Consider the following 24,663-nt stretch of genomic DNA (forward strand, 5'->3'; position numbering starts at 1 on the left):
TTAATGTTGTTAAACAAGGTACATGCAGTTGGTCAATGTGGTTGCACCACTATTCAATGTTTTTTGGCTGGGATAAATGAATTGGGAAGGGATGTAATGAAATTTGAATTAAATTATGCACAATTGTTCAAAAAAAGTTATTCCTTCCATTTTACTCCTTACACTTTATACCAGAAGTCAAGCCTCTCAAAAATATATCATTCTCTACTTTATCAAAATTCTTTTAAAAATTTCAGTTAATATTTCTTGAACTCAGCTCATTATTTTCTTAAAACTTCCCTCGTGTAATTTTTGATTCTTATTGTATTTCATTTTTTTCAACCAAATATAGCATGAAGTGCATATTAATGAATGAGGGCCGTGAATAGTCGAGATCCCAATTTTTCTTTCAAATTTTAGTTGACATTATTTTTTTTGGCAAATTTTAGTTGACAATATTTGATTGATTTTTTATGTTAATAATAATTGAATTCTCTGTATACACATAGTCATTTGGAAATTTAGGTACAAATTTGAGATATCTAACATTACTCTTCAGTCTTCTCTCTCGTAATTGTTGTCACTCTTATGATTTGGAGGATATGCAGAGCAAGCCATCACCTCTGTGAAGATATATGATACATGTAAACGTAACGACTAACTAGTATGCTATCCTCTATATAAAAATATTTTGTGAACATGTTATCATCTATATTCCGTTTCCCCAATTGATTGAATAATCATGTGAGCAGTTGGGACGTTTATGTCATTGTTTGGGTTTCAGGGTAAGCAACTCACTAGAATACTTATGTAATCAATCTACGCTTCTCCTTTTATTATGCTATAACTTATAACAGAGTACCTCTTTTTAAGAAAAAAATTTAGTATGGAGTACCTTAATTGTGTTTAGGCCGATCTCTTACTTATAATACCTATTCTAAGTGCTTGCAACTATAAGTTGGTTAAAATTGTCCATCCAACCAACAGGTTTAAACAAAGATTCTAACAGGTTTGACTTACCTTAGATGATACTATCCTTTTTTAATTTAATAAGCCGCTTATACGGGGTCAAACACGCTTTAATAATAAGCAGAAATTATGCAAGGAAACTAACAGAATTGACAGTGTGAAAGGCTTGTGTGTTGAGTATCTTGTGCATATAGAAAAGGCCCTATGTTTGTTTTGCCTGAACCAAAAGGCCCCATCACTTACAGACAAGTTCAGCTTCTCGCCCGTCAGTCCAAATATACAATAGTTTCTAGCAACCCTAACCGTGTATCTGATGTATACCATGTTTCGTTTCCACAAAATCCTAATAAAATTATAGTTGCTTATAATTAGTGTGATCGGGTGGTTCATATTTATGAAACTATATTTTCTAAAATTATCAATAAAGGAGACACAGGGAATAGTGATCATAAGATATATGATTTCCATCTTCCAAAAAAACAAAATTAAAATTTAGAGCCATCCTGTTATACAAGCATAGGGTGCAAATGTAATCTATACTATCTATACTATACTATAATAAGCCAACATGGGTATAATTTGTAGTCGTACAAATTTTTGGTTTGGTTATTTTTGTTTGGTATAGTACTCTTTCTATAGAACTAGAAGTTACAACATATGGAGACTGTTAAACAGTTTTAAATAATAAAAACACTCATCTTATATTACAAGACAAAAACTTTATCATTATCCTTTTAAATATAATTTATAATTGAAATATGAACAATCTGATTTAAAATCAATTGAATAATAATCCTCACATATTAATAACAAAAAAAATTATAAATAGATAATAAATTGTAAAAGCTAAATTATCGTGAGAACATACAATCTGTTGGATAATATAATTTAATTAAAATTCAACTCATTAATACTAAAATATTAATAAAATGATATTAAAATTTAAATAATAAATTACGAATTATAAGTCGCCCATGCTTCGCACGGGTTAAAAGGCTAGTATTTGTTATTTAACAACTTTCGTATTTCTCAGAAGTTTGCTAGTCAAATTAACAGGACGTAACTTTTTTATAAGAAAATTCTACTCAACCTTAAATTCCTAATCATGGCGAAGAGAAACAGATTATCTAGATTATCTGCTGGCGTAGACTTCTAAATCATTATTTTACAAAAATAATAAAATATGTTAATGATAATAAATTAATATATGCCAATAATATTAATTACATCTAGGATCTTACTATCTAATTTGAACCAATCAATTCCTCTTGTCATCATTCAATTAAGTTCAATTAAGCGAGTTAATTAGACTACGATTTGCAGGTTTCAATGCATGTAAACCCTAGTCATGATCACCGAGTATCATGCATGATTAAATATACAGCCAATGTAAGTTTCTATAAGATCCAGAATCTCTCACACACATAAACACAAGTAATTGATTAGTAACATTCTAACACAACGTGCTTGCATCACTAATTTACCAAGAGATTAAGTCGGGTAATATCAAAACAGTTGAGCGACCAAGCCTGATCTGTCTAACGATTGACTGCATATCCAAGACTGGATTTCTTAACTCAAGTTTACATCCACTCGTAGTACGTAAAATGACAGTTAAACATAGTCACATGCAATCAATATATGTGATTAGTTAACCTAATTGGTTAATTACAGCCTAAGATGCTTCCTTGTCTGCTTACAGTGATAATCAGGCTGGTTAAGTATTGATATTAAGCATCTGGCAAGGGCCATGTTTAGAGTATGCTGTATATATTAAAGCAAATCGTGATTAATGATAAAACATAACGAGTGGATTAAGTACCAGGAATCTATAGTGAGATTGTGAAGACAAAGCACCTCTCCTAATTAATGATATGCCTAAAGATTTAGAACATAATCAAGCATTTAGAAGCCCAAAAGATTTAGAACATGGCAAGAACTGAGTCTAACTCACATGCCGACATGCATACACATACTTCAGAGCTGTTTATTTAGTTTAAAAGGAGTTATTTACTCCATATGTTCCATCTGTCCATGATTGTATTCATTTGGGCGAGCTTTCATTAATTTTTAATTTTTTTTTATTTTAAATAAATTTTAATATTTAATTTTTTAAAACAAATTTAAAATATAAACTATGAAACTATAATTTATCTGCACCTCTAAATTCGTGAGAAGTTGTGAAAACATTAAAAAATTAATGAGTAGGCCGGGATGGAGATAGTAGATCACTTACTTATGAGTGAAAATAATTTTTAATTTTTTTGTTTATATAATTATTGATTATTAATTTATAACTCATCAAGTGTAAAACTAGTGATATAATAATAAAATATTACAAATTTTTTTTTAAAATTATTTATGTACAATTTTATCAAATCAAATTTCAAAAATCATATAAGTTAAATAAAAAAATTAGAATTTTTTGCTTATTATAAGTAATGTGTCAGAAGCGTGAAACTTGATTTTTTATGCTCACTAGTACAAACAAGTCCCAAGGCATATATATTATATGCACAACAATAAGCATTCCACTAAAAGTACATATATAAGCATATATATATGCACAACAAAAGCATGGAATTTCCATTTTGGTATATAAAATAATAACAAGGACTTAATTATGTTGGCATCAACAATGATTATAACTTAAAAGTGTTAGATTGGTTGGTCTGGTCAGATGCTAATGTACTATATTGCAGACGAAACAAATAAGAGGATCATGGCTGGGGTTACAATTTGGCTAAACTCATGCAATGTAAATTTATCATCAACTTTCGGGAAAAACACGTGTTCATACAAATAAGTGAATGGTTCTTGCTTGCACACCACATTCCAAACTCAATACAAAAGGTTATATTTAGTAATTCAGCATACTGTACTAGTACTAGCGCACTACAAGCAGTTTTCACTTTTGAGATCATAGTCCAGACTCCAGATATGCCGAAAGGTATCTAGACGGTGGCCGGTTGGAGCAGAACTGGAGAGGATACATTACATCCCATTCAACATTTGAAAACGGATTGTAGGTGTGTGGGGTTCTTGCTTATCTACTAACTACTATTCCGTCCAAAAAAAATAATATTTTTTACACGTATTTTAATATTTTGGTGGAGTGTTTAGTAAGTAATATTTTTAAATTTTTGGATTTATATAAAAAGCTAAAATTTAAAAAAATATCTATATAATTTTACACAAAATAAAAAATCAAAGAATATTATTCATATATAACTCGGATGAATATATCAAAATAAATGTAAAAAGAAACGGAGTCGTAATTGTGGATCCCAGGAGTGATTTTTAGCATATATGGTCATGTAGGTACTATTTACAGTCGGACTTGAGTGGTCAAATTGAAGAGACCCCAAAAACATGGAACAAGAAGGAAATTACTCAAACTGTTTCTAGTGGTTTGATTATCCATGTTATTTTATTCTTTAGACCCCAAAACCAGTACTGTTGCCGGGTCAAACGTGAGAACTACTTTGTTCAACGCTCTTCAACTAATTATTGATTAATTACCCTAATCTTCTAAACAATGGTATCTACTTGTAGGATTAACAATTTAAATAAAATCACTAGTGTGTACACGCATATACTGCTGGTGTATCTAGCACAATTAATTATAGATTTTTACCATTAACAACCAAGCAATTTCTCTTAGTTTCCGCAGAGAAAGACAGATTAAGAATAAAAATTTGCAATTAGGAGCTAATCTTGTTTCCAACTGTGCATACAGTGTTCATCGTGCTTTGTGTTCGTTTATTATGCGAATATTACTAGTTAAAAATATAGTACGGAGCATGAGTCAGATGATATGAAGGGAACAAGATCCTCGGAATCATTGTTCCAATGCAACTGTCTAGATTTATGTTTCTTTCACCTAATTAAGCATTCCCATTCTAGTAGCCTTATATCTAAACCAACTAGATTTCCTCGACATCCATATATAATTATAACAATTGATTAATTAAGCTTCGGTAACACAACTTAAGTTAAATCTTCTGGATTAGCACTAATTAGCAGTGTGGTCCTAGCTCACCACAGCTCATCTCGTTCAAACCTAGCTAATATATACATGGAACACATGCATACATGCAGCTAATGACTCTAGCTACAAGCGATATAATCGATATATAAAATGTAGGTAATATATGATTCTTCATCGAACGGATTCAAATTTTACTAGCTAGCTGGATGGTCAAAACTCAAAAGGATCAAGAGACGACAAGGAGAAGGCTGGACAGCAACGGAGACCACCATCACCGCGAAAATGATGTCTTCAATGTAAATTTGTACTATGATTATAAATCTGGTTCTCTAAAAGTTTATTGTGATTTACAAGGTTGCGTCCATTGTTTAATAACACATCGGGAACAATATTCAGTAAAAGATGCTAAAAGTAGTTTCCTGGACTTTGTCAAATTATACTTGTCAAAACATTTACTATCATATATACATGGTCAAGCTGTACACTCATTTTATTCGGTCCTCGCAACTTAATATATATACCTTAATTAAGATACTTAGCAAGTCAAGATTGGGGTTCATTATATACTTAATATCTTATTAAGCAAATATTTTAATATATATCAATGAAAGTACTACAGTATAATACAAAAGGGTCATAATCAACCGAAACAGATACTCATCAATAGTACAAATGATTGTGCACTGGACGGAAAAGAGATCAAAATTGGTCCAACTGCCGAAGGATAAAACTTATATTTTAATAGAGTGTTTGACTTAATTTATTTTTTGAAAATAACAAGTAATGAAAATAGGATTGCATTCTGTAGATAACACATTTTAGAGTGAGAATAATGAAAACATTATTGTTCCATAACAATATAATATTAAAATAAATATTATTTTGTCACATTCTTATTTGAATCGCTATATAAAAAAAATATAAATATTTATATTACATTCAAATATTAGATATATTCTTATTTCAGCCAAAAAGTTTAAACAAGCCCAAGTCATGAACTTTTGATCAACAATCATGAACTTGATATTCATTTGTTAATTACATGAAGAATCAATTTAGGTTTGCGGTTAAAGTATTAAGATTTTAGTAAAATATTTTTTGACATATCCATAATTAATCTTGTAAGACAGTAACTGACACATATTTTAAGATTATTATATAAATGATACATCAACTCATGTTAATCATATTCTTTAAGTATTATAAATTAAAGAGTAATTTCAAGATATTGGCTACATCAAAATTTCATAAAATGTTACTTTTTCTATAAAATAAGTCCATTCTCTGTAAATATCTTAATACTTTACTACCATCCAAAATTGCTTATGATTTATAAGTAATAAATATCATTATTGCCCTTTGGGTGAGCTTAAAATAAATACTTTTTGCTTAAAATAAATAAGTGGAGTAGAAGTTAGAAACATGATAAGACTTAATTATAAGTTATTAAAATGTTTGTGAAATAAGTAGAAATCCTAGCAAACCTAACTTTTTATAAGTGATTACACAAACGGTACAAATAAATGTCATAATTTATAATCCAGAAGCTGAAATTATAAGTCCTAAACAAACATCTACGTGGTCTTTCCGACCCTTCTCTTCAAGAACCTAATTGATAAAATACTCTACATAAGAAGAGGGCTGATAGTATATCCGAGCGATCTTGGTTTGAGTAATAATTTCTTGGAAGTTAGTGCCAGTATGTACATATCTACGTAATCAGTTTTCCTGTATATCTCATACGCTGAAATGCAGGAATCAGGATCAGCTCCAACGGCCAGCAATCAAACTGTTCTTTTCTAGACGATTAAACATATGTATTTATCAATTTATTGTCCATTCCGATGATCTAAACTTGCACTACATGAGTCCATATAATTGGTAGGACAGTCCACAACTAATGTCAAATTACACTTCCTCCTTTCATTTTCAGTCTAGTAATGGTTTTAACGTGTATCATGATCAGGCAATTCTCACAGCCGCTCAATAACAAATTTTAATCACATGATCAACAACTGGCTTCTCAGAAATTTTGCATCAATGCATTATTAACATTAAAATATCCAGACATTATATAAAATATTTATGTAATTATTATAAATATTGTGCACCGCGAGCACAAAGCTGTTAGGCTCAATCATAATAAACAAAATGGAATGTCTTGCATGCACGAGTTAATAAATTATATATGCATAACAGTGATGTCCGTATCGTCCAAACGAGAGAAAGCTATATATGTTAACCTTTCGGGACTTATTATTGGTTCGCTGTTATAGCCTTCGCTTTCGATCTAATATCAAAACCTCATTTTAGTATTCTTAATTATTAATATAATTAAAAACGACAATTACATACGTATATGTATAATGTTGTAAACAAACAGAATTTTAAAATGGGGGATAAAACAATAATTTGCAACTGAATAAAGTAAAGGTCAGTTACATAAGATGTTGAAAAGCTTACGGTGGTCTAAAGCAATCTTATTAATCAATACATGCAGTCGTATGTTCCTTTCCTCGTTACGCATGCGCATGCTGCCATTTTCTAATCGCTTGGTAGAAGAAAATTGAAACGGTTTTCGCATTTTATGGCTTTATTTAGGGATTTTTTTATTTAACTGGTATAATTATTTATTTATATGAAAGATGAGATTTAGAAAGGAATAAAATCCTTGATTTTATTCGAATTTTAAAATTTGATTAATTATTATAATTATTTTCTGAATATGATGTTATGTAGGAACTTAAATAAACATATCAAATATTATTATAATTATTTTTTAATCACAAACCACATTTATATTTATATCAATTAATCCTGATTTTCGTTTTTTAATCCTACCCAGACCCCAGTATACCCAGTGAAGATTTGACTAACAAAAGAAGCACTTTTCGATTCTCCGGAAACTCTAACCTAAAAATTATACTCCAAATTTCGGTATAGTTCGAGTACAGCTAGAACCTAAAATAGGCGTATCCGAATATCTCAAGTCTCAACACGTAGGAGACAAAGCCACGAGGGGTATTAGAGCTAGCTCACACCAGGCAGCTAAGTAGCTTAAGCTATGAACAAGCAAACCCATCCTCACCGTCAAAATCAGTCCTGGTAATATCATCTGTTTACTGAACATGAGATCATGATAAAATGGGTAAAGCTGAGATGATAAGGAGACATCGACGCAGCGCAGCGGTAGTATTATATAGCTGTACTTTCACAGTATTTCACTGATCAGAAGTGATGCATGGTAGGAGTAATTAAGTAGGTAGAGTCTAGTATATATGGTAGCCCGTAGCTGTGATTTAGATAAGGAGATTAACTGTAGCAGCTCTGGAGATGCATGTCTATAGATTCATCAAATCTGAGTATGTAAGGCTTCTCAACGGTAATGTTCTGGAATATTGTCCTTGAGCGATTGTACATCATACCCCAATTAAGTCCCCAGTTATAAATTCATGTAAATGTACGTACACATGTATTAGGTGTTTCTCATAAATATTTAAGGCCAAATTTTTTTTGCAAAAATACTACATTTTCTTCAAATATTTTGCCAAAATATTAAAATTTTGAATTTTTTTTTTTTACAAAAATACTATATCCTGTTGCAACTACATAAACCACACTTCAACCAGACATAATCATATTTGCAACCGGGCCAATTAACTGAACTTGCATATGATTGCAGATTTTTGCAAATATTTTATAAAAAGTTAATATTTTTACAATTTCTTTTCAAAAGATAATAAAATCGCAAAAAACTTAAACATAGTGGTATTTTTGATAAATTCTCTATATATTAAATTTAAATTAATTATTTATACACCTGATAATTCATGACCTGCTTAATTACGAGAATTTATCATTTATCATTTTAAAATCTAATTTCTATATGTCTGTTTACCACTGAAACATTATATTTTACTATAAACAAGTGTTGTAAAAAGCGGGAATCAGACTTAATCGGTGAAGTCACGGAACAAGGATTAATCGGAGATTAATTGAATTGTTCGGGGATTAATAGGAATGATCGGTGATTAATAGGAGATTTAATCAATTCGATGAGTTATGGAACATTAATCACCGATTTTCAGAGACAGCAACATCTCACTGATCCCAAACTATGATTTTTAATTGAGTATTGAACTTGCATTTTGTAAAAAGAAAAAGAAAAACGTAAACATAAAAGTAAGACAATAATGTGATGTGCGCAGTTCTATACTTTGTTGTAGTTGTTACTAGCCCAAAACTCCTAATAATACGGTCTTAAAAAATTACTGTATTTTATACACAACAAGATGATTTGGTATACATACGATATCAAGGAAGACGCACATGAATTACGCATTTAGAGATTTTTAGAAGTCAAGTCTCAGTAAGTTGGTGTTTACCATTAAGTTTTCGTGTGAGTTAGTCGACTGTGATGCTTGATTGGGAATATCAATTTTTAAATAAGTGTTTATGTGGGGGACTTTTACACAAATAATATAGTCTATTTAATTCTAAACCGGACAATGGTGATAACCCTTATTTTATTACTTGCCATCTTGAGAGAGAAGGGTGAATATATTCCTCCTAATAGTCTATTGCTATAATGTTTATACTTTATATACAAATATTATATTGGAACTAAAATGATCAAGTAAAAATGTCATTCTTTGATGGTGTATATGATATTACTGATACTCAAAAGTTTTAAATAGATTCTTACACTATAAGATTGGATCAAAGCCGATGATATGTACCGTGATAAGTCTTATATTATTATTAAGTCTTTTTTATAAGTCGGAATTAATTTTAATAATTTAATATCATCTTTATTGTAATGATTAATGCATTTTAGTTTAAATATCTATTTTAACTATTGCATAAATTGATATTTTTTACTATATTCATGTATGTTATGTACTTTGTGAACATAAAATTTAGTTCTAATACTGATTTTTGTAATTCTTTTTGTTGAATTTCACATAATATATTCTCATATGAATCACATTTAAATCATCTTCATGATATTTTTATGTCACAATTGTGATACGTGAAATTTATGGTAGTGTTGGTTCAATAGCCGAGTGTGGTCTATGATATTATAAATTGGAAGGATTATTCGTAAGTAATAATTTATAGGTTTTCTTCCAACTTATAAGCTCCTGTGACAGTCTCAGTGACATATTTTTGTTATTGGAATTTGATAATATATATATATATATATATATATATATATGTAAAAAATCATCTTAAAAAATAATTTATAATATTATTATATTATTATATTTTCGAAGATTAAAATTTGTTTAGTAAAATATAAGATGTAAGAAATAAAATATAGGTATATGAAGTCTTTTTATAAAATAAAAATATATTTTAAAGGTCTAGTATGGTTTTAATTGTCAATTTTGAAAATTAAATTCTAGTAATAAGGTTTATTTATATCACAGCTAAATAAGAGCGAAATGCTTAAAATATACAAATGGTTTAATAAATTTAAATTGCCTCGGCTTGAACAATTTGAATTTGTTTTGATCAATCCAAGTGCAAGTATTGAAAATTATTTTAAAATAACATGTAGTATATCCAATATGCAATTAATTATTACTAAATTAATTATTTTTGTTGGAGGTCAGTCTTCACACTTCAACAGCCTCCGCCGCAAATTCACGCAGACAAGATAACCTCAGTAAAATCACATAACATAAACAATTTTTTTGCCAATATTCTTCAAACAGTGACATTATTTAAAAAATGAGAAGTGAGAACAATATTTAGGAAAGTAAAATATTGAGATCTAACTAACAACTTAATAAATTAAGTACCTGGCTTGTCGTTCCAAAAGACTAAAATCTTTAATATAAAAAGGTAGAAAAAGATGGCGAAAAGACCCTAGAATCAGTATATAATGAGGAATGGCTTAACAATAATGACTATGCAATCATTCATCATTTACTACCTAGAAGGTGAATAGTCTGTTTACATACACTCTGCATATCAGTTGCATAGCTATAGATATATACATATCTTGAGTTGCGTATCTTAAGAAACAAAGATGGTGGAGAAAGGTTGTTCACAAGTAGTGGTGAGAGAGTATGATGAGGAAAAAGACTGCAAAAAAGCGGTGGAGTTGGAGCGAAGGTGTGAAGTTGGACCCAGTGCTAAACTGTCTCTCTTCACTGATCTTCTCGGTGACCCTCTTTGCAGGATTCGCAACTCTCCTTATTTTCTCATGCTCGTACGTACTTTTTCATCTTCTTCATCTCTAACCGCCGTTTATACATGTTAAGTGATCCGTTCTCCTGGAATCCCCGAACGGTTATATTTATTTATTCTTTACATGAATATTGATGTTTCAGGTAGCGGAGATGGAAGTTGATGAAGGTAAAAAAGAAATAGTAGGAATAGTAAGAGGTTGCATTAAAACTGCCACATGCGGTAAAAAACTGCCAAGGAATGCACAAAGTCACCACGCTCATCGCCCCATCTACACTAAACTCGCCTACATCTTAGGTCTTCGAGTCTCTCCTTCTCACAGGTAATTATTATTACCACTTAATCCCAATCATTAGATTTTAACCAATTATATAACTTGTCATTAAAAAGTTATTGCAACATTTATATATGCATAAGCATAACTCGAGAATCTGTTATACGATAAGTCACATGTTCGAGTTTTCGTTGCAGGCGGATGAGAATAGGTTTACAACTAGTAGAAAAAATGGAAGAGTGGTTCAGACAAAAGGGTGCCGAGTATGCATACATGGCCACCGAAAGTGACAATGAAGCTTCTATCAATCTCTTCACTAAAAAATGCGCCTACTCTAAGTTTCGGACCCCTTCAATCCTGGTTCAGCCCGTTTTCGCTCATAAAGCGCATGTGTCTAAACGAGTCAGCGTCATCAAACTCAGTCCGTTAGAGGCCGAGTCACTCTACAGCCGCCGTTTCGCAACCACCGAGTTTTATCCTCGAGACATTGGTGCTATCCTGAACAATAAGCTCAACTTGGGCACCTTTGTGGCTATTTCTGGTAATGAGGAGTGGGCCGGGGTGGACCGGTTTTTGGCTGAACCGCCCGCGTCATGGGCCGTGATGAGCGTGTGGAACTGCAAGGACGTGTATACACTGCAAGTGAAAGGCGCGTCGATGGTGAGGAGGGGGTTTTGTAAGACGAGCCGGTTACTGGACCGGGCTTTGCCGTGGCTGAGATTACCCTCGGTGCCGGACTTGTTTAGGCCTTTTGGGTTTCACTTTCTGTATGGGCTTGGTGGTCATGGGCCGTTGGCAGTGAAATTAACCAAGGCCCTGTGTGGGTTTGCTCATAATATGGCTAAAGAGTATGGGTGTGGTGTGGTGGCCACTGAAGTGTCGGGAAATGAGCCGCTCACGTTAGGAATTCCACACTGGAAGAAACTATCGTGCGCGGATTTGTGGTGCATGAAGAGGCTTTTGGAAGATTATAGTGATGGAGATGTGGGTGACTGGACGAAATCAGAAGCTGGAGTGTCTATTTTTGTTGATCCAAGAGAACTTTGATCGTTTAAAAATAAGTTACTTTTGTAGCCAAGAATCATATTAGGAGCTTATGTTCTCCTTTTTAACCTTTAGAATCTAATGTTAGTTGAAGAATATGATGACCGAAAATTTGACACTATGGAATCTGATGTTTGCTCAGCTTAAAATTAGATGCAAATGCGACTTCATAATGGATGCTTTCAAGTTGTGATGAATAAATTCCTAAATATTCCAAATAATTCTACATTGGCACAAGAACAAGTCTCAAGTCTTTCAAATACTAGTAACGGATTCGACTCAGACTTTTGCTCATGTCAAGAATTATATCAAAACACTACTTTCGCTCATGTCGAGAATTATATCAGAATAGACACTAATTTATATGATCGTTAATGAAAAAATAATTCATATCGTAAATTTTCGTGAAGGTGTACAAGAACAAGTCTCAAGTCTTTCAAATACTAACAACGGTGCTCGACTCGACTTTAGCTCATGTCGAGAATTAAATCAAAACACGACTTTCGCTCATGTCGAGAATTATATCAGAATAGACACTAATTTATATGATCGTTAATGAATAATTATTTATGTCTGTAAATTTCCGTGCCGGTTACCGGAAACTAATCACTAGCTAAGATAGAAATGCTTATCCTCAAATTGCTCAACCTCTTGTTATGACTGTAAACTTGTGATCTCTGAACCTCTTGTTACAAAAGGTATCCGCTAGCTAGGCTTTACTGAACTTAAATATCTGAGATAACATGAGCATTCAGAAATTTATATATTCAGAAGTGGCATCCATGTTCAAGTTAGGGATGCATTTATAAATGTACGATGCTGTATGGTTACTTTCTTTTGAGGATGCCCGCTCAAGGAGAAATTGCTTTATCTGTTCGCCTTTGAAATAAAGAGGAGCTACTTTGCACAACTGCATTGACCATGTTATTTTCTGAAGTTAGTCATGTGAACTGTGAAGAGCATAAACTAGTCAGATAATTGACATACACTTACTTAGTTACCATTGTTAATCCACCATGATTAAGATGGTCAAGGTCCAAGTTACTTTCAGTATGAAATTACATGTCTACAGTCTATTATTCTGATTCTGGTTTTGACTATATTCAAACGACTACTATTATTCACACCTACCTGCAAAGAAGATATGATCTTTGAAAGTGAATTCAAAAGACATTTGCTAGGAGCATTATTGTTTTTTTTTATGGGGACTTTCATTGGGCAATAGGCATTATACCAAACCAAACATATCCGCATGTCTCACTCGACATTAGATTAAGATAGAGTTACATGTATGCAGGATATCATGTCTTATTCTGATGAACATTTTTCGATTACTCAAAATTAGATTCAATACAGTTACATGTAATCGGGGTTCCTTGTTTTATTTACATGTCTTGATACTATTCCGGTGAATACTTTTCCACTTGTTTTATTTACCTGTCTTGATACTATTTCGGTGAATAATTTTCGATTACAACAATTTTTCATTTTTTCATGTACACAAATTCCACCCTTCTCCGTTTTTAATCTGCCTATGCTCCTTATTTTATGTTCGCAGATTCTATCTTTACTCCCATGAATAGGAAAATAATTTCCACGCAAATGTTAACATTTTCATGTAAAGAGAAAAACAACTATTATCATTACTAGGGGAGAAATACTAATAGATCTCAAACTCGGTTTATAATTTCATCACTTAAGAACTGTCTTTAGATGGAGTAACAAACTGGGAAAATAAACTTTCATCATGAGACAATGTTTTGTTTACCGGGAATCTACTCGACACAGACTTAGAACTTTGCATTACTTTCCAGTAGCACAGAACAAAACTGGGTTTTCAAGGAAACCAATTGTGAAAACATAGACTTACATAGTTTCATTTCTCTGCAGATCAACAAAGTGACATTAGCGAGGGACAGTTAAATTAATCTAAATATAAATCCTCCAACTGTTTTTCTTGCACCATAAACATAAATCTTCAGTCTGGTCTTCCGGTCAGTGACAGTCAGTGGTTTTCTATCAACCTAATGAATTTAATCGTGTGAAATTCTGCGATCACTACGACAAAGAGTGTCTTCGACTTCTTGAAGTTGTAGACTTTGTTTCTTGCGTCGAAGTAGGGCTCTCTGAGGTTTCAGAGCTACTGAGGTCACTTTGTCTGTCTTTGTTTGACCAAAGTTTTGAAAATATCCTTTTCGACATGAGCGTCCCTTTCAGCCTATTGCTTGTGAGTTTTTCAGTATCTTTTACTCCATTCACATTACCCTCATCCCTCAACCTTAAAGTAGCAAGCTCACCTTTTAAAGCTTTGAGCTCTTCAGCAGTGGGAATAGAATCCCAGTCTTCCTCTGTGTTGGTTGTGGTTGACCTTGAGCTTCCATGTGAACCGCCTGGGAGTGATGTCTTAATAGACCCAGGTATCTCAGGTGTGCTTCCACCACCAGATGATGCAGCCCTCATTTGCTCAAAGAAGAGGACCTGCACCACCACACGCATAGGGAGTCGCTCGTTCTGCACTGCATGCGTACACGCATCTGCTGATAATTTTTTGCAGTCCATCAGCCTGCAAATTCTTTTCCGATCACTCTTGCTAATGTCAGGGTGTTCCTGTCGAAAAAAACACTTGTCAATTAAGCTTCATTTTAAATCAGCTAAAACACAATAGTGATGACAATTACATCTCTCAATTTGAATTTTTATAAATTTCATGAGTAAAGTGATTTAAGATTAACCTTCAGATACATATCGATGGCACGATAAAGGCCATCATGGTTTGGTCTTGCAAAACCTGACACCTTATCTGCTAGATCAACAAAACTGGATAGAGGTAGACTTGGATCTCTAGCGACTTCAGCAAGGTATCCATCTACCAGCTTGGCTACCTTCATCTTGGATGAACTAGATATGAACCGAGGAACTTTAATTTCCTCGCACTCAATTTCTTCAGGAGAATCAGGAAACTCTTGTACCAGAAACTCTTCCACTAGGTTATTCATCACATCTACGTTGTATATTGTTGGTTCTCCTGGTGGAGCTCGAATAAGAAGATCAGAAACTGCTGCCTCTTCCAACTGCCTACCTATGTGTTTCATGAGCACTTTTTTTTCTGTTTCCCCACAATCCAACAGAATAGATGCCTGAAACAATTTAAGTAAGAAACTGCAGGGCACACAGCTGTCGTTCACGGGAAGCAGACCTATGATGGCCTCAATTAGAGACCGACTTTTATTGATATCACCTCCCTGTATAATACCCTTGCTTAAACCTGGAAACCTCCTCATAACATATGCTCTCAAGGATTCTCCTATAACATCAGCAGAAGTTCTTCCTTTAGCTTTTATAGTTTCTACAACCTGCTTGTATAAATCAATTTGGAGCTCACAAAGATCCTCTACCCACCAATCTTTGGGCACTGTCTGAGGTTTTCTTACACCATTCCATTGTGAATCATTTCCATTCTCAGATGGTAGCTTTTTACGATTGTAAGTGTATGACCACTCCACCTGGGAAACATCAATGGCAACTTTGGAAGCTATGGAGTCTAGACAGTGACTGGCTAGCTTCAGCTCCTCAGACCATGGAAGAAGAGACTTTGTTGTTTGAAGAACGATAATTGAATCTTTCCAGCTTCTCAAAATGCTGGAGTTAAGAAAAACATCTATCTTGTAAACTAGATTCCCTTTCTCAAGAGTCTCATACATTCCCAGGTACTCTGCTGCACACCGCGCTGCAACTACATTGTATGGATTGAGGGTGACAGTCATACCATAACAGAACTTTGCACACACTTCAAATGCGGCAGGTCCACCAGGGATATCATGAATCATGATTTCATCACTAATTTCATCACTTGCCATGGAAACCAACTGCTGCAGTTTGGCACTCTTGGACAAAAGTGGGAACTGCGGAGAGTATGTCATTGTTATTGACTAAGAAAGAAATATTTTAATAAAAATGACAAAGGTAGAGATATAAGGCATGCAGTTTGATATCAAATGTAAAAATTTAGATCGTAGTGAGCTTCAGAAGAAACTTTTGCAGTATTAAGGAGTTCGGAGAGTATTTTATTATAAAATTTCATACAATCACATTGAAAATCAGACAGACTCAGAAGAAACCTCTTGCATGAATACTTAGCTTTAATATATGATTCTCTACCTAACAAAGTCTAGAAAGCTGCTGAGTTTCATTGGAATGATTACAACATCTTAGTTGTCTGACCAGTAAACCAGGTAACATTGCTCTAGCAACTCTACTGTAATTTTATGGGAAAATGTGGTCACCTAGCTTAATCAAGCCAGATGTATGACACCTACTGATACATAAAAAATGTTCAATACTGATTGATTGCCATTTGGGTATACAAACTGCTTTAGTCATTTCATACCTTATGCAGATAAAACTTGATGTCTCCAACATTCACAACCACATCTGTTGCGAGTTCACTTGCTACATACCTGAAAACAGGGATGTTGGAGTGATTATGTTTACAATAACTTCTCAAATGAGTTCAAATAAATGAAAAAAAAAAAACTAAAGAGCAAATTTTTCTGGCTATTAGGAGAAAAGTAACTGTATGAGATCAGAATCAAGTATGCACGACAGGATTTTTAGTAATTCTGCTGTTTCTGCAATAGACTAATGTTTATAGATTAGGACTGGTATATTCAACTCCACTGAAGTGATTTCAAAATTACATTTGTGGTATGATTGATTAATTTAAGCAAATAAGCTTGAAGTGTACAGCACTTGGTGGACTACAATCTACAGATGTAATTAATCACAATGTCATATCTACAAGTAATAATCATACGGCTACAAGGATCTTATATATTGTTCTTTTCAGTATGATAACATATTTTTCAAGGCTAAAAGTCACTTAATTATTACAAATGAACAAGCTGAACCCTTACCTATGAATAAACATTTAACTTTTTAAATGGATCGATAAATCCAAACATCTTGACATCCTAAATAAGACCACTACATATGCAACATACAATTAAATACAGTCTAAATACAAAAGCAGCCTCTATACTCAAGAAACAAGAATGATAATAGAACAACAAAAAGCAAACTAGCATGGCAGACCTTTGTTAGATTAGAGAATAACTAAGATCACCAAATTGGCTACAAGCATTAGAAATGATTTATCAACATATCACCAAAGCTACCAAGATTCAAGAAAAGGGGATCTGATACTGACCTAATATTATCTCCTTCAGTCTGAAATAAATCAGGCTTAGATCCAAGCTTCATAAACTTCATCTTGTAAACTCGAAGATATTCCCAACCTCTAAGATCTCAAATCTTAACTCAAAAAGTAGCTGAAAGAAGTATATTTCTTGAGATCAAAAAGGGTATCACAGATGAGGTAACTAAGTCTGAATTCAGTTCAAGTTTGAGGCAGCAAGGTAAGAAAGTAAAAAAAAAATCTCCTAGTATGACCCAATCTTGGGAAATGAAGAGAGGGATTAAACAGTAATATACCAAGAAAATGTTGAAAGAGTTACAGGAGAACCCAAGTAGAGTTTTGCTTGCTACCTTGCTTGGAAACACAGCCCAAGAACTACGGGTACAAATGGTTTGGCAAGGAGACAGAGGTAATGGTTCACTCTTTTTAAAACTCCAAATATACTTTAACCCCTTCCCACTTTATCAACACTGACAACTCACACCCACCCTTGATTGTTCAATTCTTTATAGATATAAATCTGTGTGTATTAAATATTCTTCAAACCTTAAGAGTCTCACAGATCCTGCACACACAGCAAAAAAATCATGTTTGCATCAGGTAAAGATTTCACCAAATCAGCTCAAATCTTGGAGATCATGAAAAAACATGTAAAACCAGTGTGGTAAAAAGTGAAAAATCACTAAAGATAAGTGGTCAAACACAGAAAGCATCAAACTTTGTACTTGACTTGCCAAGAAACAAAAATCTGAACAGACCACACAAAGACACCAGAAAACCCACCATGCCACAAGTACTGTACTCATCTTTTTAGCTGGAAAGCACAAGATTAGCCCCATATCAACTGCTCTACATTTCAAATTCTCTCAGCAAATACAAAAACAAAAAATACCCAGAAGCCAAAAAAGAACCTAAATCAAGAACCTAACATGCCCATATAAAAAACAACAAAAATAATCAACAGATTAGTGAAGTAATACAGTAAAGAAAAAGCTCAAACCTGTGAAGTAATGCAAGAAAGCATCAAAGTAGAGAGAATCAAAACCACGAAAACTGGAGAATGAGCAGTGAGATGAGAGAGAGCGGCAGTATGAAACAAGTAGTAAAAGTGTGAGGGAGACAGGAACAAAGGAGAGAAGAGACCCCACCACACAAAGATTTAAGCCATATAACAGGAAAGAAAAGGCAGCCAATGAAAAGATGAGTTGTCCCTGATCTTTGTTAGCCACTACAGGAACACAATGTTTTCGCAAAATGACAGACGAGTTCAGAATGTTCCAGTAGTCTCGTCAACTCATCATCCCACTCCCTTCACCTCAGCCCTGTATTTACCACCCTATCTCTTTAGAATCAGCACCCCTCAATCTGTCCCACCATAACTCATTTATACATCCAATGACCGTGCCTTCGAGTTCCGGGTTCCTGACAAATCCGTATTACTCTCTCCGTCCCTATTTATCTGTACATTTTGGAAGTAAAAATTTGTCCCTATTTATCTGTACATTTATACTTTCAAAACTAATTTAATGATAGTTTTTCAAATATATCTCCATAATTTCAATTTTTAAGGCTTGACTTATTTAAAACTTGGTTGAATTCATGTTTTCAAGACATAAAGTAGGGATATTCCACCATTTTCAAAATATTAATTAGAGTTATTTAATGAAAAAGTTCATACAATCAATTATTCCTTGGTATGTGTTTTTTTTTCCAAAATAGACAGATAAAAAGGGACGGAGGGGAGTAATACTGCTACGTACAAACGGATTTAACGTCTTTTCCTTAACTTTGCGGAATATATCTCGTCATTTTAATTTATTGTTATTCATAATAGTGAAATCTTAATATTATTATTTATATTTAAATTTACTAAATGAACCTTACTAGTAGGCGGGACTTTAAGTTGAGTTCGTAAATTCAAACATGTGTTTGTCCGGAAACGAACACGTATTTTTATGGGTGGATAAATATGAAGCGCTGGATATAAGCTGTAATGAGAGAAAGTGGGATATGGATGTGAGGCCCGGGCACTTTAATTCATTTTCTTTAGGCACGCCAACCTGACAGTCAAAACTTTGCTGCGCCTCCTTATATAAATAGCTGCTTTTCATAATAGTAATTATTTTTATTCTTCCCAAACTTTAATACCAAGATTATTTGCTTAAAAAGATGATATGTTCATGTACAAGAAAACGACCCTTCATCATCATTTCTCTCTCCAACTTTGTTAGGAGTAGTTTGATTTTTGCCCCCTTTCTCTTTTATCTTTGTTGATTTTTTGTATACAATGATTGTAAAATTGTTACCTAAAGAAAAAAAATCCTCTAAAATTCTAACCCAAATTCCACATAGAGAAAAGACACAGGTTTTTGAGAAAAAAGAAAGAGGTGGAAAACATAGAGTGGCTGATAAAGATAGCCCAATGCTCAAGTTAGTGAGAAAAAATCTTTAAAGGAAATACGTCCTTTTTGAAGTGAGGGAAGCTTCAAGGGTTTCGATGATTATACGTTGTTTTGCTTTGCTTTGCTTTGTTTTTCTTTTAATTATGATCTTATGTTGTTGATTATTCAAAATCCTCCAACATGCATAAAATTGACGAAACAAAATAAAATAACAAGGATAAATTAGACCAAACTCGCGGTAAAAAGAACTCCGATCCGAAAGTTTATGCATGTGACACCGTGCCAAGTGGTTATACTATGTTAAATGGATGAGGCAGACTTTGATGAATGCCTCAACATCGATCTGCCACAAGTTGATTCAGATAAAGTGAATTATTATTGTAGAACGCAATATTCAGAAAGAGAAACAAGATGCAAAGATGCAATCAATTTATAAATCTATTAGAGCAAGTCCAAGAGATGCCCTATACTATGTCCTAAGTTATTATTTAGAGTATTTGATGGAAAAACTTGATATCCTAGTGATGCCTTATATCACTAGGACATGCTTCTCGAGCCCTATTTTTGAGGCACATCTCTCCTTACCCTATCTCATATTTTATTATAAATTTTTATCAACACACTCTTTCTCTATTTTTATATTATGTTTTAATGATGAAAGAGAGTCTTTAATAATAAAATATTAAACATCTTGTGAGAATAAGGCACATTGTTGGAGTTCAATCTAGTAGAATATGTCTTAAATTACTAGGACATGATATTTTATATTATATTTAGGGTTTGAAATAGGACAATCCTGGACTTGATCTTAACTCTGGTCTATGAAAAATATTAGTCCGTTAAAGACATGACCTAATGATGACCTAAAATGGCCAAACTCACAAATCTGGCAATGCAACACAAATTACTCAAAAGGAATATCATGTACAAGTCTAGGGTAGTTTTATGTGAACAAAATTGTATATACAAAATATTCCACGACATGATAATTGATGTGGTGCGTTTTAATCGGGATTATTGAAATAAATACAATAGATCCATTCCAATTAAAATCTATCAAATGTTATTATGTAAAAAAAATTATACAATGATTCCAGACTAAACAGTCGTAAATAATTATAATTGTGTGTGGTGGCATAATGAGAGGGGGGCGTTGGACCACACAGTGGGCGTCACATGGTTCACTCATGGCCCTTTCACTTTGAAGTTAGGGTTTGAACCCCACTCTCCACTAGCTCACTTGGTGCCACCCCTTTTCCCCAGAAAAATGACTTTGATTTGTTTGAGGTTTTGTACTTTGCGATTGTCTAATTCCTTTCCTTCACATATTCTGTTAATTTATTTATACTTGCAATCACTAGTTGCTCTTTGGGATTTACTCTACAGTCTACCATTTTCCACAGATCTTCCTGCTTACTACAGCTGACCAATAATGACACCTAAAAACCGCGACTCCCATCTTTCCTGCACGTTGTAACTCAACCTTTTTGCCCTAGCTTTCTGCCTACTTCGATGAATTAATTAACTCTTTTTTTAGGTCAATTTTTAAAAATTATAATTCTCGCCAATTTTCTTTTAAACAGCATGCAAATACATTTTAAGTATCATAGTAATTAACTTGTTTTGTTTTGAGCGGATAAATTATTCTTCGAACTCCTTAGTGACAAATTCGGCTCATACTAATCTGTCCTAAAAATAATTAAAATAAAGTAGACAAAGAAAAGGAGAGCTCAGAATGATTGTCGCGTATGTCTTGTTCCAATCCATAACCTATCCCCCTCCGCTGTCGTGTCACCAATGAGTTCCCTAGCTTGGCCATGTACTCCCTCTCCCTCCATCCCAAAATTAGATGACCCTTTTGGAAAAAAAATTATCCCAAAATAATTGAGCCTCTTTCTTTTCAATGCATATTTATCACCAATCTTTCATCCTTACCTTTTCTAATTTATCATTTCTCATGTAACATCTTACCAATACTATAGAAAGTCAATGCAATAAATAAGGGCATAAATGGAAAAAAGATGAATTATTTAATATTTCTTAATATGTGTGAAATGAGTTCTAAATTGGGATGGAGGGAGTATAATATAACTGCAACTTCAATAGCTAATTATATGAAAATAGCATGAAAATTAAGAAAATATGTTTCTGAAACATGTAATTTGTTAATATTCGAATATAAAGTTTTTAGTCAGTAAGGGTCCCATCAAAGAGGCTATTATTTGTAAGGGCAACTCCAACCTAACACCAAAACACCATTTTGGTGTCAAATTTGGTGTCAAATTCACTCCAACCCAACACCAAATTGGTGTAAAGTTGACACCAAATGAATTGGTTGACACCAAATTTGGTGTCAAGTATTGATTTGGTGCAACTTTTACACCAAATTTGGAGTTTTCCAAAATACCTACTATACCCTCACATATGTTAATGAAAACAAAATTATTCCATCTATGTCCCATTAAAGTTGTTTTATGTTATATTATTTATTCTTTAATCATAATTGTTTTAAATTTTTTTTCTTTACTATTTTACTCAAGTTTTTTATTTATTTCCAAATATCAATAAATTTATATTCTTATATAGAAGATATGTTTTTTAAATAAATTTGATTAAAAATAAAATACACAATGATTAAAATTACCTCACATATGTATACCCTCACATATGTATTATCATGCACAACTTGATAGTTGAGGATGAACGAGACTTGAATTTGCATGTACATGATTACGTGGAAACATCTTCTGCTGTTGTCGAAATGGAAAGAAATGGAGATAACGAATTTTAAGATTTTCTTAGTAGATATCGACAAATTAAAGATAAGGAAGCTCATTTTGAACTTCGCAACGCCTTGATCGAGCACATATGGGAAGAGCATCGGAATTCATATAATTAAGTTGTCCTCTTAAATTTATTAATGAATTTATAATTATTTTAGGTACTTGTTTATTGAATATGTTAAAATTTAAGTACAAATTCAATAATGATATAAATAACTTAAAAAGAGAGAATATTCCTTTTAATGTGTAAAAGATTCTTTTTGATGTAGGATATGGTGTTGATGGGTTGGAGTGAAATTTTGATTTGGTGTAGTTTTCACATCAAATTGATGTATTTTTCACACCAAAATGATGTTATGGATTGGAGATGGTCTAATAGTAGATCATGGACTACATCAAAACCATTCATTCAACCAGAACAAGTTCATATAAAATGATTATATTTCTTCCATCGATCCGGATAGCTAGAGATAGAAGATGTTAAATAACCGATGCGATGGAATTACCGGAAAAATATTCTCGAGTTCCATGCTTGTATTTCTTTGTAATTTATGTCGTTCTTGTAACTTTATTTCATAAAAAAACTCATCTGCTTGAAATATTATAATAGATGAGCTATCACTGCTAGCACGCCTTCCAACTTTAGCTGTACTTGCTCTTGATTTTTTTGCTTTTAACAAAAATTACAAATTAACATATTGTGTTCAGGGCCGACTCTACCTTAAAGCAAACTAAGCATTTGCTTAGGCCTCCAAACCAAAAAGGGCCCCAAAAATTTAACATCCCTTTATATATATGTATACACAAATATTAATATTTGTTTTATTAAAAAATTTATTGAAAACAAAATTTTATCAAACAATTCTAATTTCTTTAATACATTTAATTAATAATATAAAATGACTTATTATTTAAAAATTAGAATAATTAAATTATTTATCATTTAATTGAAATATTTTTGAAATATAAATTATTTTATCATGTTTCTATAAATAAAATTTATCATATTTATATAAATATTTGTTCAAAAAAATTAAAATATATATCACGGATAATTGTGATGAAAATATTATTCCATTTATCAATATATTTCATGTACAAAATGTATAGAATCAAATACAAAAAATAATAGTAACATACGTAAAAGAAGTCTAAAGACAAGTATGTGTCATAAATAATTTTGCTAGTTAAATGTAATATCAAGTTTATTAAAGTAAATGTTAATTATCAATATTAAAATTATTTGGTTTTTTTTTTCTTTGTTTATATAAATGATAAAATATTAAGAATAAAAAATTACTCTTTCAGTTTGTCTTTTTAGCTTTCACTGTGTGCATCAGTTCATAACTCTTCCTCAGCGGCTCTAAGATACTAAACAGTTATAATCCTTTTTGGTACCTTTCTCATCTTCATCATTCAACATCCAACATTGAGGTAAGGATTTTATAATACTAAATTTATATTACACCAAAAAAATTATATATAAATATGTATGGGCTTCATTTTCAGATTTTGCTTAGGGCCCCAAATTTGATTGAGCCGGCCCTGATTGTGTTTTGGTTTGATTAAAAGTAAATATTTGTTTTTTAGAAAAAAAAAGTAAATATTTGTACGAACCAGCCAACTTCAGGTAAGAATAAACAGCAAATAACTAGACAAATTTTGGAAGTAAACAAACAAGCGTGCGCTTGTCTTGGTTGTATGAACGTAAATTTTTGTGTGAAAGATATGCGTTAACAAATGTTTGACTAATAATTACACGGTAATAATACTAAGTTGACTGTAATCATCCACAATTTATGCAGAAGCAAGAGATCTTTTCTGTGAAA

At 32.5% G+C, this 24,663-nt stretch overlaps 2 protein-coding genes across 5 annotated transcripts; one reads left to right on the top strand and one right to left on the bottom strand.

The window, feature by feature from the left end:
- The first annotated feature begins 10,832 nt into the window (after window positions 1–10,832).
- On the top strand, window positions 10,833–12,576 carry LOC108195442 (probable N-acetyltransferase HLS1). Its single transcript, XM_017362405.2, has 3 exons — window positions 10,833–11,159; window positions 11,281–11,459; window positions 11,609–12,576. Exons 1-3 carry the CDS (start codon window positions 10,977–10,979, stop codon window positions 12,456–12,458), a joined length of 1,212 nt encoding a protein of 403 aa, XP_017217894.1. The 5' UTR covers window positions 10,833–10,976; the 3' UTR covers window positions 12,459–12,576.
- Window positions 12,577–14,113: 1,537 nt separating this feature from the next.
- Window positions 14,114–19,006, bottom strand: LOC108196509 (BTB/POZ domain-containing protein NPY5). Of its 4 annotated transcripts, none has more exons than XM_017363821.2 (6): window positions 18,650–19,006; window positions 18,000–18,214; window positions 17,662–17,782; window positions 16,843–16,912; window positions 15,188–16,357; window positions 14,114–15,062 (listed from the first exon to the last, which is right to left on the bottom strand). In XM_017363821.2, the coding sequence occupies exons 3-6, from the start codon at window positions 17,721–17,723 to the stop codon at window positions 14,514–14,516; spliced, it is 1,851 nt and encodes a 616-aa protein (XP_017219310.1). In that variant the 5' UTR covers window positions 17,724–17,782; window positions 18,000–18,214; window positions 18,650–19,006; the 3' UTR covers window positions 14,114–14,513. The 4 variants fall into 4 exon arrangements, with proteins under 4 accessions (XP_017219310.1, XP_017219309.1, XP_063937541.1 ...); XM_017363820.2 differs by having other exon boundaries at window positions 17,946–18,214; XM_064081471.1 differs by lacking the exon at window positions 18,000–18,214.
- Window positions 19,007–24,663: the final 5,657 nt, after the last annotated feature.

The sequence above is a fragment of the Daucus carota genome, chromosome 7 (genome assembly GCF_001625215.2).
Source record: "Daucus carota subsp. sativus chromosome 7, DH1 v3.0, whole genome shotgun sequence".
NCBI lineage: Eukaryota > Viridiplantae > Streptophyta > Magnoliopsida > Apiales > Apiaceae > Daucus > Daucus carota.